The 20,495-nt window shown below is 40.7% G+C and overlaps 1 protein-coding gene across 1 annotated transcript in view; it reads left to right on the top strand.

The window, feature by feature from the left end:
• LOC112978778 (SHC-transforming protein 3) overlaps window positions 1-14,381 on the top strand; it is a 60,449-nt gene extending 46,068 nt beyond the window's left edge. Inside the window, exons 9-14 of the mRNA XM_026092492.2 lie at window positions 3,063-3,189; window positions 4,337-4,490; window positions 6,573-6,669; window positions 7,614-7,808; window positions 10,020-10,315; window positions 14,046-14,381. Coding sequence (XP_025948277.2) covers window positions 3,063-3,189; window positions 4,337-4,490; window positions 6,573-6,669; window positions 7,614-7,808; window positions 10,020-10,315; window positions 14,046-14,174 — 998 coding nt within the window. The 3' untranslated portion in view covers window positions 14,175-14,381. The remainder of the gene's footprint in view (window positions 1-3,062; window positions 3,190-4,336; window positions 4,491-6,572; window positions 6,670-7,613; window positions 7,809-10,019; window positions 10,316-14,045) is intronic.
• Window positions 14,382-20,495: the final 6,114 nt, after the last annotated feature.

The raw sequence follows: 20,495 nt of genomic DNA, 5'->3' as shown, positions 1-20,495 counted from the left end.
GTAAGTCAAACGATTAGAAAACTTATGAGGGGATGAAGATGGGGAGATGGTTCAGTTCCTTGCCATGCCTGCATGTTTCAGCCTCATGAGTCTTTTGTTAAAAAGGCTCAGGCACCAGACTGTAGAGCTGCTTTCAACACCTTTTCTTCAGCTGTACCATTCTCCAAAACTGGAGATTAATTTAGTCACACCAAGAGATCTCAGTAGCAACCTAGAGGTCTGGAGGACCCCTGTGTTCCATCTTCTGTTCCTATGTGAATGGATTTTATCTGAAAACTATTTCATGGACTACATTCCTTATAGCTAACTTGTTTAACTAATTTGTTTAGCCTTAGCTTCCTGCCACTGTTTCTTGTTATGCTGGTGTATCCCAGATTGAGGAGTCAAAGTTTAAGCACCTGATACTGTCTTCCCATGGATGTATTTATATGCTGTGATCAAGTTGCCCTGCAGTTTTCTTTACAAAAGGTTTAACAGAGTGAATTCTGTAGGTCTCCAACTGCAGTACATGTTCTCCATCCTTCAAATCATTTTTGTTCCTCCATCTTAAATTTTTCTGCATTGTTTTCAAAATGTAGAGCAATGCTAGTATGTCTCACTAATCTGTAATAGAGATCGCAGCTTCCTATTCTTGTTTGCTTTTGTCCTCTTCATTAGCCAGTTTTCTCATTAGCTCTTTGTGCTGCAGTGTAGCCCTTTTTTCTCGTGTGAAATTCTCTTATGCTCCAATCCTTAATCTTTCAGAGTTAGAGTTTTGCACGATAGATTTCCCTGCTGTGTGTATACATGAGTGGTCTGCAGATCTGTGACTTTGCATGTGGCTGGTATTAAAATGCATTTTGCTTTTTAAGGAGTTTAGCTTACTGAGGGATCCTGATCACCTTTTTCACCATCACTGGCCATTTGGTCAGTCTTTATGTTACCTGCAAAACAAGTTAGAAGTGAGTTCAAATTTGCTTCCATATCTAGTGAAAATGTTACTGCTGCTATTATTGATGGCAAGACCCATGCTGTAAGAGAGCTTGCACATGCATATTAGATGCATTTCTTCCCAATGATGGGAAAGCTCTCTTCTTAGAGTTTTATATTTTGCATCTAGCAAGCTAAAGGCTGTCCGTCTTCTGCTATAACATACAGAAGAAAGCATCTTCATGTGAGCCAAACCTTTTTGTCCTTTTACAAGAAGCACATCTCTTACCTGCTGAAAGTCCATTCACGTATCCAAGGAAACAGGTTATTCATTATGTCACCTACTGAAACTACTTAAAAAAAATGACTCATGGTTCATTTCAGCTCCAGGCAGGTTTAGCAGCAAGCGATGTAGCCTCCCTAAATACCCACTCCTGTTAAAGGGTGGAAAAAATCATAGTTCTGCCCTAACTTCTTTCAGTCCACATTCATGAAGATATGACTGCACCTTATCTGGGGATGGATTGTCCAGCACTGCCAACAGTGGTGCAGGGAGGGCAAACAGCAAATAGCCTGCTGCTAGCAAGCAATGTGTGCCTTCAAATCCACTTTCAACCTGCAGTCAGGGACATTTCTCCCAAATCAGATACTGCCTCAGTCTGCTGGTGGGCACAGCAGATGCTGTAAGGTGAGAGCATCTCTGGATCTGTTTAGCAGAGCAGCACTGTGACTGGTACCATCTCATGGCACCTCTGGTGCTGCTAATGAGGGAGCGACAGTTTGGTGCCTTCGTAGCTCTGTCCCTGCATAGCTGCAGGTTTCTTGGCCCTTTATTCTGGCCTCTTCAGAAGTCCATCCAGCAGACCAGCCTCTGGGGGGCCATTGCTAAATCTCCTTCACCTCCTATATAGCTTTAACTGACAAAATTACACAGCTGCACACAAATTATTTGCGCGCAACCCTTATTTGTAGGACATCGGCATCCAAAGCTCTTGATTCCAGTGAGCTGCGCACTGCACACATACTAAAATGCAGAACGGCATGCTAAATGAAGAACTTATATTCAAACCTAGTAAAGTGATCAGGGGAGACAGAAGTTAATAACTTTGGGTAAGGTCCCATGGTACTATAGGAGGGCTTAGAAAACAACCAGATCCTCGTTGGCAATCCATGCTCTAGCTCAACCATGTACTTGTCCAGCAGTGAATATAGAATATGAACTCGCTTGGGCTTTTCTTAATATCATTGAGGCATTGATTCAGCCCTTCAGCTTCCAGCTCTTAATAACCATCTACATTCTTACACTTCCAGGTGAAACCGTCATGAGTTTGCCTCTGTATGCTGTCACATAGGATGATACCTCTGAGCCACTCTCTTTTTAAAACTGGGATTGCTTTGGCTGCTCAGACAGTGGATAGAAGTTTCTCAGTCTCCCACAGGACAGAGCTTGTGTTGCCAGTTGTCCTCACTGCCCCCGTCACGGCAGGTTCAGAGAGACGGTGCACAAAAGTGCTGGAATAAGCCAATTGCCTGGTTCTGCGCTAGCCAGCGCTCCCACAGTTTGCTAGCAGTGACTCCATGGCAAGCAGGAAGAGGCAGCAGTCCTCTCTTACTGGGATCATATCAGGGCCCAAGATCTGGGAAGTATCCGAGTTATGCATCCTCTCTGAGCCTGTATTTTGGGAAATTTTAGAAACTCAAAGTGAGGGCTTTGCAAACTTGGAATGAGTAGCTTTTAAAACTGAAGTGGGGGTAAAATTAAGGAAAGCAAAGAAAGCTTGGAATAGCTGAATTTTTTTGTTACTATCAACTAATATCTTTATAATTTCAATTTAAAGCTCCAAGTTCTCATATAACCTATTGCATTGAGGTAATAACAAGTGAAATTTTATGAGGTTTCCTGTCTTCATGTACCTGTCAAAATTGTGGAACTGATTTCTGGTCTCACCTACTGCAGGTGTAGACCATAGCAATTCTATTTAACCTTTAAAAGCCCCGTTGTCTGATATTCACTGTAGCTGATTTGGGTTTTTTTGAAATGTGCACACCATGAATAGTGCAGCTATGCCTGACCTGTCAGTCTTTTGTCATAGGTTAATGCACCCAGTTGTAACATAAATAATGGTTTGCATGTGCCAATCTTTTCCATTTAGCTTGCCATATCCTGGAGTGTTGTGATGGCCTGGCGCAGGATGTCATCAGCACCATAGGGCAAGCCTTTGAGCTTCGATTTAAGCAATATTTACGATGTCCCTCTAAGATGCCTACTTTCCATGACAGGTGAGTACAACTGCAGAAGACTGCTAAAGAATCTGTTTTAGATTTGTATTTACTTAGTAAAATGTGCTGTGGACAAATTGCTGGAGAAGGACAGGACTTAAATATTTAAATAAGAGCTTTCTGCTGAATTGGCAAAGCAGGGTTTGCCTAATGAATATGAAAGGAGTACAGTCAGTTTAAAAGAATGTTTAAATATGGATTTTACAGTGAACTTACAGGCATGTTCATGTGTTTTCCATTGTAGCTAGCAGACAGTGTTGGATGGCAAGAATGGATGTTTTGTGTGGCACTTCCTCCTCGTTGTTGCTGTCGTAGCAGCTCTGTCAATTTAGATTCAGTAAACTAGATTTACTGGGCTTTCAAAATGACTAGTGACGTTTCACTATTTGTGATATTAGCCAGGGTGAAGTTTTTAGGAATATAATGTATTGTAGACAGGCTTTGACTGCATTCCTCTCTGGAAGATGCAAAAGCTGTCTTTTTATGTATGTATAAAAAGCTGGGGTATAACATTTTCTTTTCTTTAGTGAGCTGTGGGTTTGAAATGCATTGGTATATACTCACTAACATTAGTGTAAATCCAGTGAGCTGTTACCCTGTGTGATTTCTTACATGAAAGTAAAATGAGTGCATGGCAAATATAAAATGCCACTTATTTTCATCTGGAAGCATTCTATACTCACTTCAGACTGGTGTAAATGACTGTTAAATGTAGAATGAAACTACAAATCTGATCTCTCAACGTCATGGAGCTCTTCCAGATTTACATCTGTGTTAGAGCAGCCATAATTAAAGACAATGTTTTAGAATTTAGTCAGTCAATCAAGTAACAATATTACAAATGCTGCAGTAAGGTTAAATACAATAGTTTGTTAATTCAGTTTTTAATGGCACTTATTAAGGCTGAATGAAAACATCCTTTAGTCAGCATAAAGAAATTCATCTGTTGCAAAGTGAGTTTAGGTCAAGTTTGTCTAAACAGAGGGGGTCTGCTGTCTGATCCATCATTCCTTCCTGATTTATAAGTGTAATTGAATTGTCAAAATAATATGCAATAGTGACCCCCGACAGACAGTCCTAACATGCTGCAAGTACTTGTGAGCACTTTGCAAGTGATGGGCAAAATAAAGCAGTCACTTTCTTACAGGATGCAGAGTTTTGATGAGCCGTGGATGGAGGAAGAGGGAGACGCAGCAGAACATCCCTATTACAACAACATCCCCAATAAAATGCCCCCTCCTGGCGGCTTCATTGATGCCAGGCTCAAAGCGAGGCTTCCCACTGCTGCGGATGCAGCTCAGGTCAGTGCAATTGCACTTCTGCCCTCCTGCTGCTAATCCAAAATTGAAAAGTGAAGTGTATTTTAAGATGGACACATTGGGAACATTTATAGCTCACAACTCTTCATGTGTGGCCAGTTTCCTTTTGAATCACGGAGCATCAATGATTTTGAGGCAACAAATTAGGCAGGTTCAGGACAAGCAAAAGGAGGTGAGTTCTTCACGATACTAAAAGGTTACACAGATTCAAGGAAGAGAAGTCTACTGAGGGTTACTACTTTTCTAGTAGTTTGCTCAGTGAGTTTCAAATGATGTCTGGGAGAATATATGGGAGATCCATCATAAATATTTGCCCTGCTCTTTCATTTATTTTTGGCCACTCTAAGAAACAGGATATTGGACTAGATGGCATTTTGATCTGGCAAGCCAGGATCACTCTTTCATGTTCTTTTGATTACTGCATTTTTACTTATGAGCATGAGTTAAAAAAAAAAGAAAGGTGATCTTTTATTCTGTGTAAGTGGAATCAGCCATGGTGGGGTAGGGTATCAGGAGCTGGGGGGATCGAAGGCTCCCACGCCCCTGGGTGGGGTTGCTAGATGGAAGGAGCTGTTGGTTAACATCTGTTGACTCCTGTCATTAGCTATGGGACTTTGAAGGTCTCCTATCCTTGCCGCTCACAGAACTGTGAGCGGCAAGGATAGTGGGCTTTGCTTCCTTTTGGACCAGCTCTAAAAGTGCTGTTGAAGGCACTGGCCTTAACCAATCTCAGCCAGCTGCTTGCAGATTGGCACCTCAGTTTGGGCCTTGCCCATTGCATCAGAACTCAAAATTTAGCCTTTTTACTGAATGATCACAACTTTGGGCTCCTCTCATTGATTGGCAGGCTCTGTGAGCCCCAGAGCTATTCTCCTGGCTCACCCTCACTGTCATACCACATGTTTCATGTCACCTCTGATCGCTGGTATGAAAGGACTTTGAACCTTGACTTAAGGCAATGGCAATATCAACAAACCTAGAATCAAAACAGCCCAAGTTCTGTTGGTTAGCTGAAATCCTCACCTCTTTCTTTCCTGCCTCACCCCTTCATTATAACTGTTACATGTAACAAGAGAGAGAACTGCAATTCAGTGTAATGAACCCTGCAGTATGTGCTTTTGATGTGGCTGAGCAGGCTTAGCTGGTGGCCCTTGCAGAGCCTAGGGGAAATCAGCAGGGCCCTTCTCAGCCCTTGGTACATCTCACACCGCCCCAAGGAGTGTGAGCTGGATGAGTAGCACTTCCCTATGCAGGGGCACATGGCAGTGTTTGGAGCCTAGACCCTAGTCTTTTTGCTCTCCCAGCAGGCCGGTATAGTAAGGAGTGCACACAACCTGGGAAGGATTTGATGCAGAACTGTTTAAACAATCTATTGCAGTCATTATTAACAGTTAATTATGTTAATAACTCAGTAGCAGTCATCATTTAGCTAGGGCCCTATATAGGCTTTGCATCCTGCATTGAATTCTGTGGTGCTGAGGCGTGATGTAGTGGCACCTGAATCTCTGATTTAAAGTCATCTTGGATATTTCTGCTGGCGTTGCTGTCAGACAGTTGACTGCAGTATCAGCATAGCCGCTGAAGACAAGTTTTCAGATCCAGCACAACTCCGCTTAAATGCCAGAGGGGCCTTCTCTGGAGAAAGCATCCTCCCTCCAGCATCTGGCTGAATCCCTAGTACCGATATGAGTTTCCTGCTGGTGCTCTGGAGGGCGCTTGGGGCATCCTCTGATCCCACATCTGCGTTCCGTGGAGCACTTGTCCCAGGGGTGGTTTGTCAGGTCTCACTATGTGAAGACAACTGTACCGAAGGAGATGATATGTCATTTGGGATTGCAGGGGTTAGTAAAAGCAGGAAGGAGGGAAGTTTACATGAAGGTAACCAGTATTATCTTACTCCTACACAAATGCATTCATGAAATATATATTCTGACACCACGATGAATCAGAAATGAAGAGTGGGTGTACATAGAATACAACCAAGGAAATCTTCAAAGCCACTCATAATATATCCCAGTGTTTTAAAGGTAGTTGAAGATTTCTTTGTGTGTGTGTCCATTCTAGTCTGCAGCAGGAGTGGGAAGAGAGCAAACCTATTATCAGAGTCGGCACCTAGGAGACAAATTTAGTGAAGACTGGCATCATGGGCCTGTTAAACAAGGTGAGTTTCACTACTTGTAGGTGCTAATAACGCAGATGGTCTCGGATGAGCAAAGTGCATGAAAGCCTGATGCCTCAAAGTCTAACGGCAATAATCTGTACTTTGTTGATGATACATTTCTTTTGTCATGAATTTTAGTGTTGATTTCAGTGAAAAGTGTTTGCTAAGTACCTCTGGACAAATTTTTTTATGCACACTTTCATAAAAACTTATGTTTTGCAGAATAGTTCATAATTTGTGTAGCCCCCAACCTTCAGCTTGCTCTGAACCCTTTCTGGCTTGCCATGTCTTAAAAGCCCATGGTATTTAAAGGCAGGCCATTTGGTCCATTTTGAAAATCGCACCCATTATAGATATTTAACATAGGATTTCCAAAGGAACTGCTTAAAATCAGCAACCCTTCTGAAAATGTAGAACAGTGTGTGTGTGTGTGTGTTTGCACTGTGTTCTACAAACGCTTTGTAAGTAACAAACCATGCATAATTTTCCTGTCTTTGTTGTCTATGAATTATAAGCAAATCACATCAGTCAAAATATCTATATGAAATTTTACCCTTTCCACATTTACTTGATGGCTTTGTGTTTCCCAGGACACTTTCTTTTCAAGTGCCAGAATTTGTTCTCTGTTGCTAATCTGCACGAATCTGGGGATTTTATTTTATTTCTTTCTCTCATGACTCCCCAACACAGTGTCAGCTTTGAAACTCACAGTCTTTATTTTCAAAAATTCACTTTCCTCATGAAAAAAAACCTGACTGAAACACACAGTTCTGTCTTCATTCATCAACATTTTTTTTTGACTAGACTCAGCAGTTATTGTCTTTTCATCTCCCATTCCAGGGAATTTTAAAACTGTGGTGATGATGTGTGATATTTTCTGGTCATTCTAAAAACAATGTTCTATCAAATATAAAAAAAGAAAAAAAATCTTTTGAATTTTCTAGGATCTTTGGATATTTATAGCATGCCAGAAGGGAAATCACAAGTAACCCCGACAGCAGAGATGCCAACATATGTGAACACCCAACATATAAATATGGAAGCTCTATTGGCACTTCAGCCAGATGCTGAAAGTACCTTCATTGGAACAACAGATAATACCAAAGAGAGCAGCCCAGGAAAGGATCTATTTGACATGAGTGAGTTCCTTCCCTTTTCATTCCCTTCCTAATAAGAGACCCAATATATTCACAGATTTATTTTGTCTTAAAAGAATTCAGTAACTCCCCCAATGAAATTTTAGTTCTCCTGAGGGATTCATGGTGATTTTTGGAATTTGTGGTGCTTGTTCATCTCTGACTGAGTTCAAAATAAGGGTGGCCAAAGATTTGAAGCTAGTTTGTATTAGACGTGTGCTAAGCTGAGTTGCAGCCTGTGTTATCCTTAGCATCATGGACAACAATGTCAGAAGGAAACAAGATCAGGAGCCTCCTCGTGAAGGGGACTGAAGGAGTGAGTGGCTGGAGAATTAGCTCCTGCCAGCCCTGCCAATATGCTACTAGGTAGCAAATCTGTGCTATGGAGACTTGGTGCAACAAAGAAGCTGGAAGGGAAATTATAAAAACATTTTATCCCATGCTCTGGATAGACCTACAGTCCCATCTAGCTATCTGTTTTAACTTTGAAGTCAGCTGTTATGAAATTGGTATCATAACCATAACCTTAAAATAATGTTCTAAGCATCAGTCATAATTTGATGTTGGTGCTATCCTTACATACTGTTCTCAGACATGAACAGATCATATTTAGCAAAAAGGGTGGGGAAAGCAGAAAACTTTCCCTGTTGTTCCAGTCTTCCTACCTCCAATCAATTGCTGACACATAGTTTATTTAATTCAGTTCACCTTATTAAAAGGCAGTGAGACAAAGCAATCGGTGCCTATATGTTATTTGTAAAATAACATATCTACATTTCTCTTAGTTCAATACACACAAAACTGTCCTCCGGGAATGCGTTTGCTGAGATATGCCTGACAGTGCTTTCTAGCAGGAGGGAAGAAAATTAGAGACGGTACCTATCTGTGAAGAGTGATCTTCAGTGAGAAAAGTTTGCTCTTTGAAATGAGGGAGGTTAACCTTGATTTCCCATGTTCCATGTCCTTAAAACATGCACACACTTCCCTCCATTTTATAAACATTCTTTTCCTAAAAATAAGGAAAACTGATTTCTTATCTTCCAGCCTGCATTAATCTTTATTAACCATTGGATCACAAGGGAGAAAAATGGTACTAGAAAATGTGTCAGCTAGCCCAGTGTTAACATGGTTTGTCAAGTTAAACATGTGTTGGGCTTTGTGCAGACTGCAGTGTAGTAAAGACATAGCTTAGTTGGATTTAAAGAGTTAGCTGAGGCACCAACAAGCTGTGACAGCATAGTGTTTACCCTATTTCTCTGAGCTAAATTAACCCCTGTGTGGCCCCACGCAACCACTATATACTGTTACCATCCGAGTAGTCTATTTTGAGCTGGTGTATTGCTTCCTGGTCCTGCTCTGCAGATGTCCTCTGGTGAATCTAATGGGCACAAAACAACCTATCTTTTTAATACTAGTTGATCAGATGAAAGTGTGAAAGGGAAAATACCTTTTGATAGGTCAGTACAGCATATAATGAAGCATACACTGACCTCTTTCTGCAAGACTGTTGGGATATTTAATGACACACCTTTCCATTCCAATCTGGAGAAAGTAAGATTGAGTTCAGGGGTTAGCTGAGGTTTAGAAGATGCTTCCTCAAGGATGATTTCAGTTAGCTAAATCACAGTAAATATGTTAGCCTGCGTCTGTTAGGAAGAAGAGTAGGCTGAGTAATAAGGGCTACTGATCCCTTCTAGACATCCCCTTAGGCTGGAGACTCAGTAATGCATAATTGTTAAATGAATATGTTGTTTGAAGAGGGACCAGATATGAGCATAATAACTTTGGTTACCCATATTATGCAATTTATTTGAAATGAAATTGTCTGACGTAACTGGCAAGAGGAAAGGAGAGTTTTGCTCTGTATCAGAGCCTATAAATACAACTGTTGACAATATCTTATTTTTGCCATTACTGAAATAGAATCAGTACTTTTCATCAGTACCTTTCAAAAGCTCATGTCAAGGTTGGTGCTGATTTTTATCAGCATCTTTCTGTGCATACTGTATATTTTTAATGTATTGCATTCCTCAGTCTTAATGTATTCCATAAATTGGTGGGCCTAGCAATACATCTTCCCTTAGTTTTTCATAAGGATAAAAGGAAGTAGCTATTACACAAAACAAATACAGTTAAAAACAACTGGAATATGATTATCTTGCAATATAATTTACCTCTGAATGATCTTGCACTTGTTTCTGTGTCTATAACCAGAACCATTTGAAGATGCTCTCAAAAACCAAACGTCTGAGCCCATGTTGAATAAGACCACCTCCATTGAATGTACCAGTCCTCTTTTATCCAGAGCAGCAGACTGGACTATAATGGAGGAGCTGAGTACCGAGCCTTGGTATCAAGGAGAGATGAGCAGGAAAGAAGCAGAACAGCTGCTAAAGAAATGTGGAGACTTCCTTGTGAGGAAAAGTACCACGAATCCGGGCTCTTATGTGTTGACTGGCATGCATAATGGACAAGCCAAGCATCTTCTTTTGGTGGATCCAGAAGGAACTGTAAGTGCTGACTCCTGAATAATACTGCGGGATGTTTCTAACTTGATGTATTTTCTCTAAATATGTTTAATCTTGTTTACAGCTTATTCAGACCTGGTCATAATCACAGCCTCATATAAGGTGCCATCACATCTCTAATTCTCTCCTTGATGTTTAGGAGATCTACTGCATGATTTCTGCACGTTGCAGGGAGCATTAGGAGCTTTTTTGCTATCAAGGTCAAGCTTTGTCACTGTAATACTGTCTTGGCCTCAAAAGTGTAACTAAGTCACTTTTTTAGGCTTCTGGCTGAGAAGCTGCTGATAGGACAGCACATAAGACAGCCTTTGTGTCTGAAATTTCCACGTACTGTCTCTGTCAGCCAGAATATAGACCATGCCATCCAGGCCATTTTTTTTTCCTGGGAATGTTTCCTGCCCTCAGCCTGGGAGACAAATGGGACAAAACTGCTCCATCTCCTTGCAGCGCAAGGGCTCCCTGAGGTGAGGAAGGGAGCTTCTCGGCAGCAGAATTTTGAGGGCGAAGAAACTCCAGCTTCTGCAGCTCTCCTGTCATGCTTCTGCAGAGGCTTAACCTCATCTGAAACAACCTAAAGCATTGCCACATATTTTATTCTTGGCTCCTGGTAGCAGAGAGCTGGCAACTCCTCTTCTTTGTAAAGGACAACCTTAAATGACAAGCTCTAAAGCAACTGAGAAACTCCAGGAAAGCAGCTGGCCTGCTGGCATCCATTTCAGCTGACAAACTTGCAGAAGACCAGCAGAATTGTGTCGATCCTGCAGAGTATAAATGCTGTAATGAGAAATGGCCATGATACTTGTTGTAATTACATTTGCCACAAGAGGGCAGTGAAATGATGTTTTTAAGCATTTATTTCTAGAACAACTGCCTAGTCCTAGGCTTCACTGAGACACCAGCCTGGATAACTGGGCACCAAGCCTCTTAGAGAGGGGTCTCGTTCGCTAAAATTTTGCCGGCTATTTTGTGACTTCTTCAGTGGGGCCTCCTAATTCTCTCTTCAAAATAAATGCTCAAATAGCTGTTGCAGGCCACTGGGTGCTCTGAGAGGCAAAGGATATATATGCCTGCTGCTGTTCTTAGTGGCGTGGAGTACTGAGGCTCTGTGAGCCCCAGGCCATTTTGCTGGTGTAGGTGAAGGATACAGACCCTCATCTTTTTTCCACTGCTTCTAAGGGCAGCATTAATTTGCTGCCCTCCCTGCCTAGGGACCTGCTTCTTGTCTGTGTCTATCCATCTCTCAGCCTTCTGGTAATGTACCACCATGTCCCAAAGCCTTCCCTACCGCCTCCTTTCTCCGGGGGGGGGGGGGGGGGGGGGTAGGGTAGAGAGAATAACAACAGCTGTCCGTACAAAAGGCTTGGTGCGGCAAAGTGTTCCTCCCATTTCCCAATTGCACCTTTGCTCAGGCTATGCCCTGCTTGCCCGGGAATGAGCTTGCTAGAACTTGGGCCCCTTTCATTGCCTTCCTGGTGACCCTATCCGCAGTGAGGAAGAATCTGGTGTCTTATCTGGTAGCATCTAGGGAATTTGATTCATCATCCACATATACTTCACAGAGAGGGCTGGGAAACTCTTATCCTGACTGTCCTTGCCGTAAGCCAGTCTCCCAGCTTGCTCCTCTGTTGGAGCAAACGGGATGTCACGGTGGGATGTGCCCCTGGCAAGGCACCTCTGCCTCCTGCCGCCCCTCAGCAGGACAGGCAGCTGATGCAATGGGGATGTAACACCATCAGGAATCTCTTGTCTCCCCCAGTAAAGCCCCCGAAATGCTGGATAAAGAACTAAAGTACTTGCCTCACAATGGCTGCAGAAAGCTTCACAAACACCTATTAATTGATCCTCACGGACAAAGAGTGCTGAACTCTGTTCCCACCGCTTCTGCTGTTTAAGTGGAGGCTGCTGGGGATTAACTGAGTAGTGGCTGCATTTAGGAACGGGGCAGTCTAACTGCAACTAAAACTGCAGGCAGGAGCCCAAACATGAAACAGTTCATTTCTGAACAGGCCTGAGTACTTCTACATGCTAGCAGGCGCTTCATGTCCTTGGGGTGAAGATCAGGAGGAAGTGGGCAGCGCAGCATCTTGCACGAGCTTGGGACAGTTCGCTGGTTATTTCTGCTGCTTATGGGAGCTTCAAAGACCCTGCTCTCGCAGGAGTCCACTTAAGGAGGCACCACTTGGTAAGAACCAGTTTCCTATGGCAGTAGTTAGGTTAGCTGTGCTGTCTGTGTAGGTCCAGGCACAGCTGTTGAGCATCTTTATTTGTGACTCATCAGAGTGGAGCATGGTGGATAAAATGCAAGCGTATAGCAGGCCTGAGCAGTGTGCCAGTGGCTTGTGTTTCTTCTGTGTGGCCTTGGTATAATTATTTATGAAACTCATGCATACAGAGAGTGCCTGGCCATTCATTAACACATACAAAACTAGCCAGTGATGCGTTACAACACTTAAAGCCTTGTTTTGAGAGCAGAGTTAACTGTCCTGTTGCTTCTACCCTGGTCCAGCTCACAAAAAGGGCCCCTAGTTCAAAGTAAGTGATGCTTAAAACTGAAGATTGCAGGCTTTTTACTGGATTCAGAATGAGAGCTTAAACTTTGGTGATGGCAGAGCATATTGTTTTATGGTGAGGACACTCTCAGCTGAATTGAACTGACCGGAAAGGTGTTCACGTGAATACAGATAATGAAGGCTGGCACTGTTTTAAAGATATCCTTTAATTTTGAAAATATGGGTTTGAATAAATACAGGCACTGATGTTTCAGAGGTATGTTTCAGAAATCACGAGAACCTGATGGTTTTCTTCAGCAGCATTGCTATTGTCCACTGAGCTAATGACATCATTTGCATCAAGGTTGTTTATTGCTTATTTTTCTTGTGACAGCTTGTCCTAAGTTGCATTTTGTAACAGAAATTACTTTTTGGCCTGCCCTAACTTTTGACAGTTTGACCTTGCAATATCAGTGTTCTCTTTTCATGGATGTCATTTTATATATATATATATATGAATAATCATCATATTATTCATATTTTCATAATATATAGTGCTGGTAAATGTGCTAGAAAAATGCTGTTCCCTTCTCTGAAGTGTCTGAATTTTGAAAGCCCAAGTGGGTACTGTGCAGCACAGGACAAACACAAGTGAGACAAAAATGACAGCTGGATCACTTCTGGGGGAAGGGAGTTTTCAAGCAGAAGTGAGGCAAGTCTTTTGGCATCTCAAGACGAAGTCCTTTGTGAGGGAAAACACAGTCACTGGGGCATGGAGAGAAGAATCAGGGTCTGGCATCTCTCTATAGGTCTCTCTGAAGGGACAGCTGTTTCTAATGAAAAAGGAAAAATAACTGAAAGAAGTAGGTCATTTCTGGAGGAAGAAAAGTGGATCTAAAATTCCAGCTTTCAGTGAAATAAAACGTTGTTCAGAAAGTTTTCAGGCAGGCCTATTTATGGTAGCTGGCCCACAGACAGCAAGCAACATGTTTATTTGGAGAGAATAGAAGGAGTAAGACACAGACGAGTTTACTCCAGAAACAGCCAAACTTCCATGGATTTTGATGGGAGAAGGATCAATCTCTGAAGACTGGGGATAAAGAAACAAAGACATGATTAACTGTTTTGTTTTATTCTAAAAGAATTTTAGTGCAAAGTTGAGGGGGAAAAGTAGTATTTTGCTCTTTCTTTAATGTTTTTTTCTTGCATCCTTCTTTTTAAAGGTTCGTACAAAAGATCGTGTCTTTGACAGCATAAGTCATCTCATCAACCATCACCTTGAGAATAATTTGCCAATAGTTTCTTCTGGGAGTGAACTCTGCCTGCAGCAGCCTGCTGAGAGGAAACACTGACTCTAGATAACTCTTTTAGCTTTTGTAACTTGCAAGCTATCACTGGTGGATATTGCAGATCTGAAAACATGTACATTAACAACCAAAAAAAAGCATATTCATATATATTTCATCAGTATGTTTTCTTTAGGTTTAGGAAGCCCCATTTCACACGGTACACTTGAAGATTCTTAATGCTTTATGTGGACATGAGGTCACAACAGAAGGCTTTCTTAACAAGTAATTTCAATAAAATTGTTCTGATTCTCTAATGTGAATATTGATAGTGTATATATACACATTATATACAAATACAGTATATATTTATATTTTTCAAGTCAGTCTGTTGAAGGTATGGAACTAATCTTCTGTGCCATGTGTTTTTAACAGAAGAAACATGCCAATTGTGATTGTTCAGATAAAAGTAGAATTCAGCAGTCTCAATTTCTTGAGAAACTAAATATTGGGAATCTTATTTATAATTTTATCTAAAAAGCACAATTATGGGGAGAACACAGAATACACTGGTTAAATACCAAGGAGATTGAATTCAGCAACTAGTATTCCAACACGGAAATTTAGCATAAAATGGTTTTTAAAAGCATTATTCAGTGTCACTGATTTCAAAAGCATTTTATCTTTCTGATGTCAAGTTTGAATTCTTATATGATGCTATTCAAAACATTTGTAACTTGCTTTAACAATGACTTGATGTGATCTCTCTGTGTACGAGGTATGTGCATTTGATTTTTCTAACAATTATATAACTTACTATTCTGCAACTTTAATTTATTAATCTGAATGATAAGGTTATTTACAAGTAGTTCTCTGCTTATGGTGAAGATTTAGATGTCCTTGACTACCAGTCTCCAATGAGATGTTATATTCTGATTAGACGAGTTCACATAATTTGTGTTTAATAGGTTTAATACAAGATATACATGGTTGGTCAAAGACATAGCTGAAAAATCTTTTCTTCTTATAAACAGTGAAAACTATCATGACTCAGTGATCAGTTTTGCAAATGATGTCACTTGGATTTACTTAGTTATTAGGTGCCTCTTCCCAAGGTACCACTTGAAGCTGGCCTTCAGCACATGCTAGGTGTTACAAATGTACTGCTTATCTCTAAATATCAAGTTGGAAAAAAAATATATACACTAAAGATGTATTTCTGGCAGAAATATCCTTGGCTTTTGGTATTGGAAAGTGTTTTAACAAATGTTTGTGCTGTTCAAGCACAAGCACTGACTGTATGAATTTACTTTCTTATTGTATGAACCTCAGTTCTTATTTATGTAGTATCATCAAGAGCCAAATTCAATTTGCATTTTGATGAACACAGTTTCTGTAAAGGCGGAGTTTGTGCCAGAGTGACCATCGTCAGAATTTATCTGGGGCCCCAATGTCTCTTCTGGCACCAACAGCTCCGATCAAATCTTCCTCCTTGATCTAGAAAGGCCTAGACTCAGCAGGATGAGTCTAGATTAAGCGCCTGCCTACCTTGAAGAACTCAGTAGGACTACGTAAAGTTAGAATTTGGTTTTAAGAATTTGCTAAATTGGGGCAAAACTGACTGAAGGATTCACTTAGAATCCATTTGGATAGTATTGTTGTGATAAATTTCTGAAATAATTTTCTTGCACTTTCTGCTTTGAAATGCAGTAAAGTTGCCACTTCGGAAGACTTTGGTTGATCTCATGAACAAAAATGATTAAGGCATCTAAGGCTAATCATGTGACTCATGCAATAAAAATACATTTACTTCTGTGATGAAGACATTCAGAAGCCAAACTAGGACACTCAGTGAACCAGATGCTTCTGATTCGTTTTATTACAGATATTTATTAGCTATTAGTTGATACTTCTAGGTTTGGGTGGGCACTGAGAGAAAGAAATTAAATGCTGCACTGCAACCCAAATTAGCATGGCAGTGAGATGAATGGATATTTTCAAAGTTGCTTCAATCTTTTACCAGTATGGGAATTGCAAGGGAAAGTGAGATTTCATACTCCCAAAGCAGCAGCCATCCAACTGTCTGACTGTGATGGTAGGAAGGAAAATATTTTATTCTGCTGAGTGTGCTTACACTGTGAAAAGTGACTCCATTAAGATGGGCACCCTGTAGTTTAGGCTGGATCACTGGCTGTAGCTGAATCTTTTTTCCTCCTGATTTGCTTTGCATCCATGAAGACCAGAATTCCAATATTTAATAAAACCAAGAGGATTCTGATTTCTCTGTTTGATCGCAGAAACTGGGGCCTTTGCCATGTCCAAATAATACCTAAGTCTTAACCTGGTGCTGTTTAGAGATCCATGTTTTCATGTCTTTCATGCTTATATGGACAAATTCTCTTCTTCTTCTTCTTTTTTTTTTTTTAATTAAAGCTACGTTTTTTCTAACCTCAGATCTTGTAAACTGAAAACAAGACTGAGTCAGGCCAGATGCTTTTGTTGTCATCAGTAGGAAAAATTCTGAGGTAAAAGGCTGAGAAATTGAGCATGCTGGTTTTCTGTTAGAAAGTGGGGCTTCAGGAATATCAAGGTTTTGCCTGGGGAAAAAAAGTTTCAAAAAATAGTTCACATCTGCTTGGAATCACCTAAGTAATAAATTTTGTTTTAGGTCTGCATGTTGAAACAAAACATTCTGAAGTGAAAATATCTAATTAAAAAGTGGTAGTTTGTTTAAGTGCTAAATCTGAAAATACTTTGAGTTCATGATTGTGATTCTAAATATTGCAGAAATTTACTGCTCCAAAAATTGTTTTTGAGGTTTCATCTTTCCATTCCTATGCATACTAGAATCTATTGAAATACACTGCAGGATGTAAATTCAGTTTTCCAACCTGCTCTATTTAGCACTTTTCCCTGGTATTTGCTATATCACCAAATGAACCTAATTCTAAAAATTAAACATAGAGGTATATAAATAAGCATGTGATGTCTAAGCCTAAGTATCTTTTAGCTACGTCTATAACAAAACCTGCCTATTTAGCTTCACTAAAAAAAAAGAGATTCTCCATCAAAACAATTGAATGATAATATGTTATTGTACATCTAGTTATTTATGTTTAATACAGATGGGCCAACTGGAAATTTTAACATGCTTGATGTACTTTATTTAAAGAGCATCCATGTCTCACCACATTCCAGTTTGAAACATTTCAGTTCCCACCTTTTTCCTCATATCTAACACTTGTCATTCCATGCCGCCACCTGTCTACAGCCATGCCCTGGGAAGCTGTTAGTGTGGTATCACTAACTATGAAAGAAGGCCTTTTCGGTACTTAAAACATCGTTACGTATCTCTTCAATAAGTGCTAGGTCCCTAACTTTCTCAGGCACATTTAAAAATCCCACCTTCTACCTACCTGTTTTAGATTCCTAAATACGCAGTCAGTACACCCCTGGAAAACTGTGACAAGATATGGGTCTATAAATGAAGGCACTATCCATACTCCGAAATAAGCATCTGAAAGGTTTTACCCTTCTCCTGCCTGTAGCTTTAATAACTTAGCAGCCAATTAATTAGCTGCATGGTTTGGACATTAAGCAGGTGGCAAGGAAACACAAAATAACATTCTCCATGGTAAAAAAGCTTGGCAGAAGTATTAAATTCCCCTAAGTACATTTCAGAAGCTCTGCCTCCCAAGAAAATTTGTGTATTTTAAGCTGCTCTGTCAGCACGTCCAGTTTTCCCCGCTCGGCATGTCCATTGGTAACAAAGGATACCCTACTATTGCGTAATTTTAGTGATTTCTACCAAGTCTTGTAAATTTACTTTTTCAATAAAATCCCATCTCTTAGAGTCATGGTACTGAACGATCACCCTATTTTTAAAGCCACTAAGTACATTGGTATCACAGGGGATGGCTGAGAAGACAGAACTGAGTAAGAAACTCCCAACATCTTGCAAGACTGTCTAAATTCATTTCAAGTCTGATGTGAAGAGAGGTAAAATCTGATTATCAGTTTTGTTCCCAGTTGCCTTACAACGATGTGAATCACTGGCATTGAAAATGCATTGGATTCTTTAAATAGGACTTTTAAAAATGAACTAAATGCTTCTGATTCATTGCAGATATACAGTAATTATTGGGCTAAAACGAATTTTCTGGTGAAGCTGGCAGTGACAGATTTGACAGCTGAGTTGCAGTCACGTTTCCAAATTTTCAGTTATTTCAGCCGGTTCACAAGCAATGGAAACCTCAAAGGTAGGAAAGGCGACTTGAAAGCTGAATTACCTTTTGACTTCAATGGGAGTTTGGGCAGTGTGAGGCCTCCCAAGCTCCCTTCACTAATGCCAGAAGAGGATATTCAAATTGGCCATGTCTGGATGGAGACCACAGGAGAAGGAGAGCCAGTTTCCATGGCTTACTGCTGGGGGCTTTGCATGAGGGTAGGATATAAGGTTATACAGTAGCTGTCCTCCACTTCCAGCCCTACAGGCTTCCCAGTGGGAGTTACCACCATTTCTGCCAGGAACCTGTCTGCAGCCTGTGCTTGTTCAATAAAAGCCTGAATGAAGGATCTAGGCCTGGGACCAGGATTTGAGTACAAAATGCATACTGTTGCATGAAGAAAATGTAGATGTTTACTAACAATCTGGTAGGTGTCATCTGCCACCCCTAAATTTTCTGTATCTGGGGATCTTTTTCTTTCTTTTTTTTTCCCCTCTGCAGAATAACATGCTCACGTTTCTTAGCATCATGGTCCCCAGACATCATGTTGTGCTGTAGCGGGAGGAGAATTCATAAAACCTGTATCACAGTGCAATTGTTGCTGGCACATTAAGTGCCAGATGCCAGCTACAATGTATTCATAACAGAATCTATGCATATTTATATATCTGTAAGTAATAAATGCTCCATTTGAAAGCTAGCACAGTTTTGTAGCCTCCAGGAAATTTGCAGCTCTAGAGCAGAAATTTGCAATTTCTGAATGTTTCCCCATCAGGTTACAAATCCAGCTTTCAGACCTTTGTTCTTAGCATCCAATGTCTACATGAAGTAAGTGGTAGCACCAAGAATGTATATTAAGCAAACCATATTTGCATAAACAAAATCTGTGCTGAAGTAACAGATACACTTCTGTGTTTAGCTTCTAGATATGTTTTTTTTTTAAATGTCTGTATAAAATCCACATTCAGATTTACCTTAGTCTACAATCAAAAACAGGTAGGTTTGCATGGTCTTTTTCCTCAGATCTATGCTTGCACCACTTGTGCTTGAAGCTGTCAGGATATGGGCAGATTCCTACAAGAAGCTCGGTGCCGAGCCGCACTTGCTCTGCTCACTTGCACAGTGCCTGTGGCCCTTGCTCACAGCTACACGGGATGCAGCTGGAACGAGGGCAGGCCTGTGGAAAGCACAGTACAGCCACGTGGTGGGCATGCAAGTTAAGCAAAGGCTTAAGAGGGGCTGAAATGCTCTCCTGGGAGACAAAACTCCAGGGGCAAGAAATGCAAAGCCTGGAAATATATGCCAACAGGCATATAAGCCTCTCATGAGAATACAGTCACCACCAAATTATAAACATGGTAACTGGTAGACAGGGGTAGAGCAGAACCTCTGAGGGCAATTGCAAAAGGCCCAGGCAATGCCTCAGGCTCATCCCTTTTTGAGACATGTATGTTCCTAAGCCTTGATCTGTTCCTCTGCATCCTCCAACATGAGCATCTTGTAGGGCTTCCACTGAGAAAAGGCTTTTTTTTTTTTTTTTTTTTTTTGTCTCAGTAAGAGAAGATTTCAGAGCTATGTATTTCTAACAAAAGGACTGTATAGGGGAAAAGCTAAATTCAGGGTGTTTTACCTTGTTTGACTAATAGAAGAGACCATGGAAACCAGAGAAGTAGCTAAAGCTAAAAGTGACTCATTGTACTACCCTACTTTCCGGGAGACCAGAAGGATGATTCAGACGATGATGGTAGCCTCAAATTTTGAGATTAACATGAGATTAAGATGCAGACTTACAGTTTACATTGTTATCATGGAAGTTAAACAACATGGAGGTTAAATACGGCAGCTTTTTCCAGCTTTTTCCATTTTCTTCAGAGAGGCAAAACCCACCAAAAACAACCAGGCAAATATTCATTCAAAAAAGTGAAATTTCATATGAGGTAATGAATGTAAAGATTGTAATTGGTAGAAGATGTATATTTGTGTCCTTTGTGGCTGGATTGGTGTGATAACTGCTTCTAAGTAAAGTATTGCAGAGCTAAATCTTGAAAGAAGCCAGGTTTCTTTTTTTGAGGTAAATGTTTTTTTCTTTGCATTGTGTAGACAGCAAAAACAAAACAAAAAAGTGACTATTTTGCTGTAAAAGGAAGTTTGGCTGTACATT

This window comes from Dromaius novaehollandiae, chromosome Z (assembly GCF_036370855.1).
Source record: "Dromaius novaehollandiae isolate bDroNov1 chromosome Z, bDroNov1.hap1, whole genome shotgun sequence".
NCBI classification, from domain to species: Eukaryota; Metazoa; Chordata; class Aves; order Casuariiformes; family Dromaiidae; genus Dromaius; species Dromaius novaehollandiae.
This window is presented reverse-complemented; position numbering and strand designations above follow the sequence as displayed.